Below are 14,765 nucleotides of genomic sequence, written 5' to 3'. Positions count from 1 at the left end.
AAAAAAGTAAAACTCATTATTTGTAGATGACATGATCCTATATTTGGAAAATCCTGAGAAATCTACAACAAATTATATGAACTAATGAACAAATTCAGCAAAGTGACAGGATACAAGATTAATGCACAAAAATCAGTAATGGTTCTATACACTAGTGTGCCAATTTAAAACTTTTATGTACCCCAGAAAAGCCACATTCTTTTAATCCAATCCTGTGGATACAGACTTATTAAGGGTGGGATCTTTTAATTAGGCTGTTTCCATGGAGACGTGATCTAACTGCAGGTGGGATCTTTTGATTAGGTTGTTTCCATGGAGATGTGACCCTGTCCATTCAAGGTGGGCCTTAGCTCACTTACTGGAGTCCTTTAAGAGAGGGGCATTTTGGAGAGAACACAGATATACGGATATGCAGAAAGAAAGCACACCAGAAAAAGCCAGGAAGACTCACAAGGACTGAGAGAGTCATCTGAAACCAGAAGCCAGGAGAAAAGGACAGCAGGCATCACCATGTCCCATGCAACAGTGAAACCCTAGACACCACAGGTCTTTCTTCAGAGTAAAGGTATCTTTCTCTGAATGCTTTAGTTTGGATAGGTTTATGGCTTTAGAACTGTAAACTTGTAACTTAATAAATCCCTTTTGTAAAAGCCAATCCATTTCTGGTATATTGCATTCTGGCAGCCTTAGCAAACTGAAACAACTAGTAACAACAGGAGGAGGTAATTAAGAAAAAAAAATCCCATTCATAATAGGAACTAAAACAATAAAGCATCTAGGAATAAGCTTATCCAAGGATGTAAAGGACCTATACAAAGAAAACTACAAAACATTGCTAAAATAAATCAAAGAAGACCTAAGTAGGTGAAAAGGCATTCCTTGTTCATAGATAGGAAGGCTAAAGGTCATTACAATGTCAATTCTTCCCAGATTGATCTACAGATTCAATACAATACAATCAAAATTCTAACAACCTACTTTGCAGAATTGGAAAAAGCTCGGTATCAAATTTATTTGGAAGGGAAAAGAGCCTCAAACAGTCAAAAAGCATCCTAAAACAGAAGAATGAAGTTGGAGGATTTATACTTCCTGAATTTAAAGCAAATTATAAAGCCCAGTGGTCAAAACAGCATGGTACCACCACAAAGATAGATATATTGATCAATGGAATTGAATTGAGACTTCAGAAATAGATCCTCAGAACTATGGTCAATTGAATTTTAACAAGGCCCCCAAATCCACTGAACTAGAACAGAATAGTCTCTTCAATAAATGGGGCTGGGAGAACTGGATAGCCATATTCAAAGGAATGAAAGAGGACCCTTACCTTACACCATAAACAAAAATTAACTCAAAGTGGATCAAAGACCTAAATATAATAGCCAGTATAACAAAACTTCTAGAAGAAAATATAGGAAACATCTCTTCAAGACCTACTAATAGGATTAGCTTCTTAGATCATACCCCCAAAGCACAAACAATGAAAGAAAAAAATAGATAAATGAAAATTCTTTAATATCAAACACTTTTGTGCTTCAAAAGACACTGTCAAAAAGGTAAAGAGGCAGCCAACTTAATGGGAGAAAATATTTGGAAAGCATATAACTGATACGGGTTTGATATCCAGTACATATAAAGCAATCCTATAACTCAACAACAAAAGGACAAACAACCCAATTATAAAGTATGGACAAAAGAATATGAATAGGCTTTTTTCTGAAGAGGAAATACAAATGGTTAAAAAGCACATGAAAAGATGTTCATCTTCATTGCTATTAGGGAATTGCAAATCAAAACCACAATAAGAGGGAAAAACCAAATTTCCACCTCATATGAAAACCCAATTTGACATTTAAAAAAATTTTTAAACCACAATGAGATATGATCTCACACCCGCTAGAATAATCAGGAAACTACATATGTTGGTGAGGAGAGGAAAAAATAGAATACTTAATCACTGCTGGTGGGAATTTAAAATGGGACAGCCTCTGGTGGAAGACAGTTGATGATTCTTCAGAAAACTAAATATCTAGGTACCCAATACCCAGCAATTCTGCTACTTGGTATATCTGAAAGCAGTGACATGAACAGACATTTACACACCAATGTTCATAGAGGCATTATTCACATTTGCCAAAAGATGGAAACAATCCAAGTGTCCATCAACAGATGGGTAAACAAAATGCAGCATATACATGATGGAATATTATACTCCTGTATAATAATATGCAGGAGTATAATATTCAGGAATGAGGTCCTGAAGTATGTGACAACATAGATTTACCTTTAACACATAATGTTAAGTGAAACAAGCCAGACACAAAAGCATAGATATTGCATAATTTCATTAATATGAACCACCTAGAAAATGTAAACTCAGAGTCTTAAAATGTAGAATACAGGGGACATAGAGATGGAAACTAGAGATAGAGGAGGGGTTACCTAATACATACAGATTTGTTAACAAGGTTGATCTTAAATGTTTGGGAATGGACAGAGGTGATGGTAGTTTCTTACTGGGATTATAAGTAATCATACTTATGCCAATTGAAAGTGAATATGATTGAAAGGGGTTGTCTAAAGCCCTGTATCTCACTGATTAACACTGCAAATATAAATAAGTTATTGCATGAACTACTTCTAACGTATGCCACTTGTATATAGAGTTAATAACAGAGTGGTATGGGGGAAAATTACCTATTGCATGCTAGGGATGATATTTAACAGCAATACATTATTAATACCACACAAATACTGGAGTAAATAATTGAGGGGAATAAGGGATATAGGGTGTTTTGGGTTTTTATGTGTTGCTGTATATATCTGTTATTTTTCTCTTTGGAGCAATGAAATTTGTCTAAAATTGAGAGCAACAATCATTGTACAATTAAGTGAAGATACTTTGAGACATTAATTGAATAATTAGAATAGAATGTATGGTATGTGAATATATGTCAACAGAAACTGCAGATTCAAAAAAATAAATGAACAAACAGAAGGATACAAGTGTTGGAGAAGATGTGGAGAGAAAGGTATGTCTATTTGATGTTGATAGGGAAATGAAATGGCACAGTCCCTCTGGAAGGTAATATAGCAAATCCACAGGAGGCTAAATATAAGGTCACGATAGGATTTGACAATCCTATTACAAGGAATATACTTGGAAGAACTGGAAGCAGGAACAAGAACAGATACTTGCAAACTGATGTTTATGGTGGCATTATTCATGATACCCACTGGGTCAGGGTGGCCAAAGGATCCACTGGCTGAAGGGCAAGCTATGATGTATACATACAATGGGATATTGTGAGGCTACAGAAAGGAATGAAGTCATGTAGCATGCAATGAGGTGAATAAGCCTTGAGGATATTATGTTGAGCAAAATAGGCCAATAACAAAAGGACAAATATTATATGTTCTCATTCAGAAAATGGTTATAGGAAAATTGAGGCTTAGATTGTAAGCTCTTAAAGTAGTCACGTTTATTCCTCAGTTTTAAGTGTTATTTCTAAATTCTGAGATGCTGTGCTCTTTGTGCATAACTCGGTAATTCCCTGAATCTATGGGTAACTGTGTGACACCTAAGATTCAGAGTTAGAGTTCTGCAACTCTGTAGTCAGCATTACTCCATACAGTAACTGTTAAAGAAGCTGAAAAAGAGATCAGACTTCAATTAGAGATACAAATGAGGCTGATCTGGTTGGGACTAAGGAAATCAGAATACAGGGTAAAGGATGATACTGTCTGTATTTTAAAACTTCAACTTCTGTGTGAGACCAAAGGAAGAGATGTTTATTTTGCCCAAAAATTAAATTTTCTGTAGCACACTAACTTATCCTGTCTAGCCAGTTTATTTAAACAACCTAAATACATGGAGCCTAGAATAGGGAATGAGATCTGGTGATGCTGTATAGCTTAACATAATACTATGATACATTCCAGAGTATTTGGGGGCAGACAATAAAAAAGTATTTGCAAGTCCCTTGAGGGACAGGAGCAAAAAAACAGAACTATTAAACTCACCCAACTGGGAAATCCCTGATATTCTCTCAATCATTGGTGACCTCAAATTTAGTAAGTCAAGCCCTCAGTTGTAAGGCTGGCCCTTATGAAAATTATTTCTGTAATGGTGAGTTTACACCTACTTATAAATGCACCTAAGAGTCACACTCCACCTCCCACCCCCAAACCTCTTTTGTTGTTCAGTTGTTGCTTCTCTCTCTCTCTCTCTCTCTCTCTCTCTCTCTCTCTCTCCCCCCAATATCCATGTGGGACATGACTTGGCAGGGATGAGCCTGACCCTGACATCATGGGGCTAAGAATGCCTGCTTGTCCAAAAGTAGGAAATGAAATGGAACAAAATAAGGTTCAGCGGGTAAGAGATTTCAAATAGTGTCAAGAGGTCATTCTGGAGGTTACTCTTATGCAAGCTTCAGCTGAATATTACAAATTATAACCAACAGTATTCCAGAAAGCCCAGAGCACTCTGTAAGACTCTATAAAAGTTTTAATTCTTAAGTTTATTTTTCAGAAACTTAAAACCTCCAGATTGTTCCTATGCTAGATAAACCCTGAAACTTAGAGGTACCAGTCTCTCCAAGAACATCGACCAAATGTATTCCTCTACATAATGTCTGAACCCCTTTTCAACACAAAGAAGTTATAAGACTCATTGCCCAAATATCCTTGAAGATGGAGAGAATGATCAAATGAAAGAGAAGAATTATAACAGAAAAAGTTAGGATTTAACAAATTATCACAATTACTAAATCATTATATAGATTTTTCTTTTTAGTTTCTAGTGTATTAGCTCAGCCAAAAGGAAATACATGAAACTATGGAACTACAGCCCACACTATACTTTGAAATTTGCCCTATAACTACTTATTAAACTATACTTTGAAGTATATCACTTGTTTTATTTCACAATAAAAACTTTAAAATATATAAAAGCAAAAAAACAATTACAAAAAAAGTGCTATCATCAATTGTAACAAATTTTCCTCACCAATGTAAGTGTTGGTAGTGGAGAGGTGTTTGAGACTCCTGTATTTTATGCATGATTGTTCTATAAACCCACAACTTCTCTAATAAAAATTTTATTATTTTTTTTTTTTTATACATGGGCAGGAACCAGGAATCGAACCCAGGTCCTCTGACATTCCAAACAAGCGTTCTTGCCTGCTGAGCCACCATGGACTGCCCCCTCTAATAAAAATTTTAATTAAAAAAAATCAACTGTGGATCTAGAGAGGAAGTAGGTAGTTCTAGGCAGGGAAAGAGTAGATGAGGGAGGGAGATATGAGGGCAAGAAAGAGCTCAGAGGGAAAAAGACCTCTAGGGATGGTAGAAGGGTAAGGTGAGGCCATCACTGCAGAAGCCCTGGTAGCTCCATTTAGGGAAGTCGCCTAGCTCAAGGGCTGCCCAAGTCTCAGAACTCGTCCAGCATCCAAGCCTACTGGGAAGCACCTTCTACCCATCCAGCATCTCACCCCTCACCTGCCCAGGAAGAACTGCAACAGGTCAGTGGAGATAAGCCAACTGAGACGATGAGACCCCCTCAGTCTCAGATTTCACAGTTCAGAGCCTGCTGAGTGATGAGGACTCTGCCTCGCATGCCCTGGAGGGGCTCCCTGAGGTCCCCTTCCCAGCACCCTTCACTAGAGGCCACACGAAGACCGTGAAGGCCTGGCCCTTTCCCTGCCTCTGTCTGGGATCATTAAGGGAACAGTCAGAAACCATGCTGGAAGTTATACTAGATGGTCTAGAATTTGTTCCTGCAGACACTGCTTGCCCCAAGAGATCAAAGCTGAAGGTGCTGGATTTAACCCATGACCTTGTGCTCTCCAACTGGGAGGAATGCTCTGAGACCTGATCTGCATACCTTCTTATGACTCAAACTCAGAAAGACCCAAAGGCAGACCAGCTCATAGCCAGTCCCGGATAACAGGCTTGGTGCTACAGAACCTATGCAAAAATATGCAGACCTTGACTTAAGCTATTCTGAGTGTGTGCACCTGTCTGGGCTCTTCTACTTAATGCAGAATGAAAAGAAATCATGGCTGTTTTCACCTCCACTGTTGGGCATTGGAAATGAACCAAATGCCTGTATGCAGCCTGGTAAATCTCTCTGAAAGGCTGGAGCTAGATTCCATCAGGATAGTGAAGCAGGAGCATAGACTTGACATCAGATACAAGTCAGACCTATTTCTGTTGTTCAGGGAGCTCAGTAAATGCACAATCTGAGCATGTTCACCATGCCAGGGCCTCCCTGGAAGTTCCCTGCTGACTGTTTCTCCCTGCTAAGTCTTCTGGGCCACATCAAGGACTCTACCAGAAACTCAACAATATCTCAGATCCACTGTATAAGATATTTGGTGGTCTGCTGAAACTGGTGGAGACGCTAGTGGCCAATGAATGTAGACTTACTGCCCATGATGCCACCTACCTGAAGAGTTTGGTTCTGTGTAACACTGACTTTTCTGGAATGGTCCCCAGGCTGCTAGAGGTTCTGCTGGATGAGGTATCAGGTACCCTCGAACACCTGAATGTGAAGGGGTGCAGCCTGAAGGAATTTCAACTCAAAGCCCTCCTGCCTGCCCTGGGCAGCTGCACCCTCCTCCACTCCCTTGTCTTCGGTGACAATGTCATCTCCACCCCAGGCATCACCAATGTGCTCAGGCACTTAGCAGGGCTCAGGAAGCTGGATTGGAATACCCTGTCCCTGCCCAGTGCTATGGGGACTCAGCTGAACACTGGTTGGGGAACATCAAGAAGCCAGAACTTGCCCAATAGCAGAAAATGTTGCAAACACTAAATTGGGATGAAATACAGTTGAGTTATCCTATGATGTACATTATACAATGAAAAGGCAGAGTAGACCTGATAGAGAAGAGTGGCAGCAGCGGGTAGTAGATATCCCAAATGGATGATGTGGTTTAGAGAAAACCATCAAAACAAACAGTTTCCAGAACTCCTCTAATGATCATCTCTATCACTTGATAAAACTGGGGCTCAATTATTCATATAATCTATATGTGCTGATTGAAAGCATACAGTTGCAAATGTTGATATAATATCAAGGATTAAAATAAATAAGCTCTCTAAACTCTTTAAAAGAAAAAACAAATCAATTGACCACAGATCTGAGGCTCTATTTCTGAACTCTCAATTCAATTCCATTTTCAATATGTCTATTTACACCAGCATTATGCTACTTTGACCGCAGCAGGTTTATAATATGTTTTTCTTTGGGGGAGGAGGGTACAAGGACCTGGAACTCAGGTGTCCCACCTGGCAGGTGAACATTCTACCACTGAACCACCCATGCACCCTATAATATACTTTCAAGTCAATATTTCTGTTTTCTAAAGTTGCTAGAATGCAATATACCCAAAATGGGTTGGTTTTTTCAAAAGGGATTTATTAGATTACAAATTTATAGTTCTAAGACCATGGAAATGTCCAAATTAAGGCATCCAGATGGAGACACCTTCTCTGAAGAAGGGCTGCTGGCATCCAGGGTTCCTCTGCCACATGGGAAGGCAACACAGCCTTCTGTCCTGGATCTCAGTTTCAATGGCTCTCTCCAAATGTCTCTAGACATCTTCTCTCTCTTATCTTCAAAAAGGGCCCAAGTAAAGGGATTAACACCCACCCTGAATAGGCTGGCTCACATCTAAATTGAACCAAAAGGTCCTACTCACAATAGGTCTTCCCTCACAGGGATGGATTAAAAGAAGGGGAAATCTTTAATATATCGCTTAAAACAGGGGAAAAAAAAAGTTTAAGTAATTGATTTTAAAACATTCTTAACAAGTCATTTATCTATTATAAACTTTGGTTTGCTCATCCAGAAAATTCAATAGTGGTAATAACTTCCATACAGAACAATATTAGCATTAAATTAGTTGTCCAGTATAAAGTACATAAAACAAGCACATTTAGAGAGCTTTATAATGGCTACTATTTATAAGCTTTCTCTTCATATCCCATAAAATGCTTTTCTTGATAATATTCTCTTCCTCTGGTGGTATACCTAAAAATAATACAAAGAACATTTAGGAGAAAGGCCTTTAAAGATGCTACTGGAGGACTTCTGGCCAGATGGCAGAATAGAGTAGGCTGAGTTCTCCCCGGATGTGTATAACAACGGGAAATGCAATAGAAAAATGACTGGGACAGTGGTTCCAGGGAACGAGTGATTATAGAGTCTTATACCTTCCATAGGGAGGCCCTCGGTAGTGGGTGGCGACAAAAAGAAATCAGGTCAGAGAGAACAGGGTAAATGTACTTGGTCACAACTCTGACTACCCTACCTTCCTGATGGGAAAATCTTCCCTTCAGCTCCATAGCTGGGAGTTCCCATGGTGAACTTGGAAGATAACAGACATGCTTTATCTGTACACAGATTCCACTTAGTCAAGATATAGTGCCTGCTCCCTGCCCATGTGACACGCTGCTGTAGGCACCTGGTTCTTTTTGGCAAAGATTGGGGGTGGGGGGGGTTCTTCTCCCGGGAGGAGAGAGTGGAGGACATAGAGTGGTACCAGTCCAATAACCAACCAGTGAAAGACTCATTTGGATCCTGATACCACTCCCGATCTCCCACAGAGATCCAGAGACCACAGGTGTGCACAGGTAGCGAGATGAGGCTGAGGAAGCCAGCCCAACTGAGCACCGTGAATGGCCACTAGACACTGCACCTGCAGTCAGGGACAGGTAGACCTAAGGGGGCAGGAAGATTCAAGAGCACCATTTGCTGGACAGAAGTGGAAAGCGCAGTCTGACAAATTGCTCATTTGCCTAGCTCTCAAATAAAGCCCTACGTAGAAGTACCATCCTCCCTTGAGATTAGGGACTTGGTCTCAAGGGGGAGGACTGACGAACCAATTCCAAAAGGGGATCGCCAAAGCTAATATAAGCAGATTCAAAATCTTAGATGTGGGAAGGAACTAAATTTGCAAAACTGCTTTAGTACAACATTAAAATGCCCCATCTACAACAGAAGATCATAAAGCATGTGATGATCTGGGTAGATATGGCTCAGCTAAATGACCAAATTAAATTACCCAAGGGGACATGGAATTCGGAACTAATTAAGGTGGTTTGTAACAGTAGACTTCAAGAGGAAGTTAACAGATGTATAAAAAATGTGGATTAAAAAAATAAATAATGGGGGGGGACAAAGGTTAAAATAAATTGGGAATGGAAATACCAGTGGTCAATGAGAGGGAGGGGTCAGGGGTATATTATGCATGAGGTTTTTTTTTTTTACTTTTATTTCTTTTTCTGGAGTGATGCAAATGTTCTGAAAAATGATCATGGTGATGAATACACAACTACTTGATGATAGTGTGAGCCACTGATTGTATACCATGTATGGAATGTTTTTATGATAAGATTTATCAATAAAAATATTTTCTTTAAAAGAGGCAAAAAAAGAATATGCAAATTGAAAGAAAACACAATTCTTCAACGTTCAAAAGAATAAATGGCAAGAAAAATGGAAAAATGCAACTTGATCTCAGGAGGGAACCGAATTGAAGAGTATTAGAAAGGGTAACAAAGGTAAAAAGTAAGAGAGGGAAAATATATAGATCTGACAAATAAAAACTATAAGCAGCTATAGTAATATTAGATAAAATAGATTCCTGAATTCAAAAGCTTGAAAATGTTCAGTAACATATGTCATTACTATACCCAAGTTGATATTTAGAACTTTTTACTTGATATTTAGAATACAGTTTTGACAGCTAATCAAATGGCATTTAAGTTAGTATTTATTATTCAGAATTTAAGAAACTGATATCTGTAGTTATAGATTTTTTTCTTTGCCTTAATTGTAAATTGGTTTATGAAACTTACTGTACAAACATAGGCTTTATAATTATTGTTTGGATACTTTATTTAAATATGCCTATGGATAAGCTAACTAATATCCATTTTTGGTGGTTCTAAATATATTGCTTGTTTTCTTAAATAAAAGTATTTAAATAAAACTTTTTAAAAATGCTATTGGGGATTGAATTTCATCTACCACAAAAGACATGCTCAAATCCTAATCTGTGTTCCTATGGGTGTGAACTCATTTGTAAACAGACCCTTTTAAAGATATTATTACTTGAAGTGTGGCCAAATTGAATCAGGATGGGTTGTTTAAATTTCCTAGGCTGCTCAAGCAAATGGGTCCGGTTATATAGTGGGAATTTATGATATATAGTTTGAGTCTAGGAAAAGATCCAAATCAAAGTGTCATTAAGCCAATGCTTTCTTTCCAAAGCCTACAGCATTCTGGGGCTGACAGCTAGTAATCTTTGGTCTTTAGTTTTGTTGCAATGGCAAGGCACATGGTAGCATCTCCTGGTGTCTCCTTTCTCTTCTGAGTTTCAATGATGTTCAGCTTCTTTCTTCCTGTGGCTCTCTGTCTGCATTCCATTCTGTTTATAAGGGAGTTCAGTTAATAGGATTAAGACCTATCCTAATTGGATGGGGCCGCATCTTAACTGAAGTAACCTCATCAAAAGGTTCCACTTCCAATGCGTTCAAACTCACAGGAAGGGATTTTATTTAAGAACATGTTTTTATGGGATACCTACAGCTTCAATCTACCACATAGGTCTTAATACATATGACTGGCAGCCTCATAAAGAGAAAATTCAGATGCAGTCAGAGAACCACAGGAAGAAGCCAGAAGTCAGAAGAAGCTGGAAGGGAGAGAGAAATCACCATGTGACAGAGGTCTGCTGACACCAGAAGAATGCATGCCTTCGCCAACACCCTAATTTTAGACTTTTAGCCTTCAAAACCGGAAAACAAATTCCTGCCATTAGGCCAACCAGTGTGCATGGTACTTCTCATAGAATCCCTTGGAAAACTTAGACGGCTTTCAGGGAAAATATGGAATAGTCAAATTTGACACAAAATTCTTACCTACAAAGGTGCCAAGTCCAGTCAAGATGTTCAGTAAAAGCAGACGGTGTGAAGAAAACTCTTACCCGTCTTTTCCTCCAATTTCAGGAGCATCTCATCTAGACTATTTTCCATGTCATCCGCACACTGTAGGTGCTGGCAGAGATCACAGATGAGTCAAGCTCCAAGGATGGCCTCTTCCTGGGTGTCTTCAATTTCCACATTGACCACATGCACAGGCTGGAAGGTCTCTTGTTCTCTGGAACACAGGTCTTCCACTACACTGTCATAGACGTTCTCTGCACAGGTAAAGATGAGATCAAAAGAATCTGTACACTCTTGAAATCTTTCTGGGTGGGGCTTGATTCTCTGATTTCTTCCCAAGATGTGTAAGATTCCATTCTGGGTATAGCATTCACTGTCTTTCCTTAGAAGGTCATTGTACATTTGTTTGTACGTTGTTCCAAAATCATAAACCACAGGGAGATTGGGTCTTGGGCCTGGGATCCTCACATCAGATCCAGTTCCAAAAGACTGAACACTGAACCCTTTCTTCTTGAGAAGGCTGTGGACTTCCATGCTCCTATTGATGTTACTCATACATACGACAGCCAACCTGAGTGGGGATAAGGACATGAGGGCCGTCACTTGGAACTTCAGTGAGACCACAGGGACTCTGAAGCCACTGGGATGACCACCTACCTCTAGCTCTTCCAACCAAAGTGTCAAAGAACAGGAAACAGGCTTGTATAAATCTTCTTGAGTGGACAGAGGCTTTCGCTGGTCTTCGTTGATTGAGTTATCATCATGGACTACAGCCATATAGCCTAAGCTAATCATGAGACCACCGAAGGTGATTAAATCACCTAAACCACTAGTTCTCAAAAGGGATTACACCACCCTGTGGGGAACATTTTGAAATGCTGAGTTAGCCCAGTTGGTTCTCACAGATATTGGGCACTGCTATTACTGACAGTGGCCAAGACAACCTGCAATGCTCAGGACAGTGCTGCACGAATCCGAGTTGTCCAAGCACGTCACAGGACATTCCAATGGGCTGTGGAAATGAGTGTGGTGAAAAACTTCCTTAAAATGTTTTTATGGGGTACCTACAGCTTCAATCTACCCCATAGGTCTTAATAATACGACTATAAAAAAGTTCAAACTATTATTGGATGTTTTTAAATACACAATGAATTTTCTAGAGGTCCAAATATGTAAGTCAAAGGAAGATTATACACAATTTTGCCCAGAAATTCATAAAATGTTCACCAATACAGAAAATCATGTTTGGGATAACATCTCAGCTAATGTTATTTGAGGATTTCACCACACAATTCAACATTTAGCATTTGATATTCTTTAATCTATACTGATTCTCAAGGGAATCTAGAATTGACGCAAGCCTCTTCCTGCTTTACGTCTTCAAATACAGTATGTCTAAGCATTTCATATTGAAACAATGTCTAAAATTACTTTTCTCTCATTGTCCTTTATATTTTAAGGGAACTGAGTAGACTTAAAAATTACATAGGGAGTACCAATAAGTAGGAATAATAATGTCACTTCATAATTGAGAAGAGACAAAAAATCTATCTATAAAGCAACAGATTGCATTTTTCCCAGTCACTCCTAATTAAAGTCACTCTCATATTGAAAATCTCTCTAAACACCTTATAGCTGTGCTTCTCAAAGCGTGGGTCCCAGACCAGCAGCATCAGCACTAACTGGGAATTGCTGAAAATGCAAAATCTTGGATTTTACCACAGACCCACTGAATTAGAAACTCTAAGATGGAGCACAGCAATCTGTTTTAAAAAGCCCTACAGGTGATTCTGATGTACTTCAAACTTTGAGAACTGCCTACAGCAAAGGTTTCTGAAACTTGACTGTACATTAGAAGCACCTGGAGAGTTGGAACTTGTTAGCTCCCAGCCAAAATTGATACAAATTGAATCTGAGTCTCTGGTGGTGGGAACCGGGTACTATGCAGGTAATTCTAATATTCAGCCAAATTTGAGAACCTTTGCTCTATCTCAAATTACCTACATTCAAATAACCTGAGGATCTTTTTAACATGCAAATTCTGATTCATTTGTGCAGGGTGGGAGCATTTTCAGATTGCATACAGATAATGCCAAAGCAGCAGGCTGAGAACCACCACATTTAGCACACCAAAGCCCTAAAAGCTATATTAGAGAGAGCCAACACACTGAGACAGCTTAGGACAGAGTGTAAATACGCTTCAAAACTTGATCTCTTAAATGAGATATCTTCTCCCTAACTCTGAATGCCTGATACCCCTCAATCTCTCTGCTATATCTGGTTCATTTCCACTGGAGACTCACAAAGCAGACAAAATAATACTTGCAATAAACTAACCTGATTGGGATTCACCTTTGCTAAAAAAACTTGGATGACTTCTCTATGTTTAAAAATAATAAGCATATTTTAAAAAATCCTAACCTCGCTTGTTCAGAAGACACTGTGGGTCTTTTAGTCTTTTTTGTTTTATTACGATTACATTCTTGGTCCAGGTTCAGTGGCTTTGCACAGGCTGTGATCTATTCTCTTCCCCTCAAAGTTCCCTGCACCTGCTCCAGCCACAGAAACACTGTCAATTATCTATTTACCTTTCAGATGACAGTTTAGAGGTCATTTCCTCTAGGGAAGCCCTTTGCTCATTCCCCAGTCTGAAACAAGCTTTCCTTTAAAATCCCAAAGCACTCAAGAAAGTGCATTCCTTTTCTGATTATTTGATTTATATCTTTCTTCCTCACTAGCATGAGATCTCCTGAGGGCAGGGACAAGTATCAACTTTTATTTCGTGTTTCCTAGTCCCCTGCATAAAGTCTAGTCATAAGTCATGCAATAAATATTTATTAGTTAAAGTAAGAGCTTTAAGGTTTAAAATTTTTCTCATTTTGGTGGTGATGGTAGCACAACACTGAGAACGTAACTCAACCTTGTAATTGTATTCTTGAAAGTGGTTAAAATGAAAAATTTATGTTGTATATATCTTACCACAATTAAAAAAAACAAAACAGTAGAAATATATAACACAAAGAGTAAGCCCTAATGTAAACCATGGACTACAGTTAATCACAGAAATTAAAATATTAATAGTGCTAGCTTCAGCAGCATATATATACTTAAAAATAGTATTAGCTTATCAGTTATAACAAAAGTATCACACTAATGCAAAATGTTAATAAAAGGAAAATTGGCAGGGAGAGAGGACAGGATAGGGCTGATATTTGGGAACTCTGTGCTTTCTACATGATTTTTCTGTCACCCTACAACTGCTTTTGTAAAAAAAAATAAAGCAACTTAAAAACCCAATAACAACAAAACAATATCTCCTATGGATTTTTTAGCAGATATTTCAAAGAAATTGCATAATAAAACTCATTTCCTCTTAGTATCTCTATTCTTAATGGGATATAAGGATGAGAATTGAGCAAATGACTCCCATTAATATTTTGACACATTTTTACTATATTGGAGTCATCCAGGGAAAAGAAACCAATATATATTTATATTTACAATGTACATAAATATTAGGAGATTTATATTAGGAATTGGCTCACGTGACTATGGAGATTGGTGAGTCCGAATTCCATAAGGTAGGCACAGCAAGTTGGGAACTCCAGTGAAAGTTTCCATGAATTTCCCAGGAGAGGTTGAGAGGCTGGCAGGCTGGCCCACCAGAGACTGAAATTCTTCTGACTGTTGAAATCATCAGTCCCTTTAAGGCCTTCAACTGATTGGCTGAAGCTTCTCTTGCTGCTGAAGCCAATTTCCTTTATTGATTCCAGATGTCATCAGCCATCCATGCACTCAAACAGACTAAA

At 38.6% G+C, this 14,765-nt stretch overlaps 1 protein-coding gene across 1 annotated transcript; it reads right to left on the bottom strand.

The window, feature by feature from the left end:
- Positions 1–10,962: 10,962 nt before the first annotated feature.
- Positions 10,963–11,547, bottom strand: LOC143643471 (RNA polymerase II subunit A C-terminal domain phosphatase SSU72 like protein 2-like). Its single transcript, XM_077112097.1, is given in 1 exon segment — positions 10,963–11,547. A coding segment is annotated over 1 exon segment (585 nt).
- Positions 11,548–14,765: the final 3,218 nt, after the last annotated feature.

This window comes from Tamandua tetradactyla, chromosome 8, assembly GCF_023851605.1.
Source record: "Tamandua tetradactyla isolate mTamTet1 chromosome 8, mTamTet1.pri, whole genome shotgun sequence".
Taxonomy (NCBI): domain Eukaryota; kingdom Metazoa; phylum Chordata; class Mammalia; order Pilosa; family Myrmecophagidae; genus Tamandua; species Tamandua tetradactyla.
Note: the sequence above shows the minus strand (reverse complement) of the source record. Positions and strands in the feature narration are given on the sequence as shown.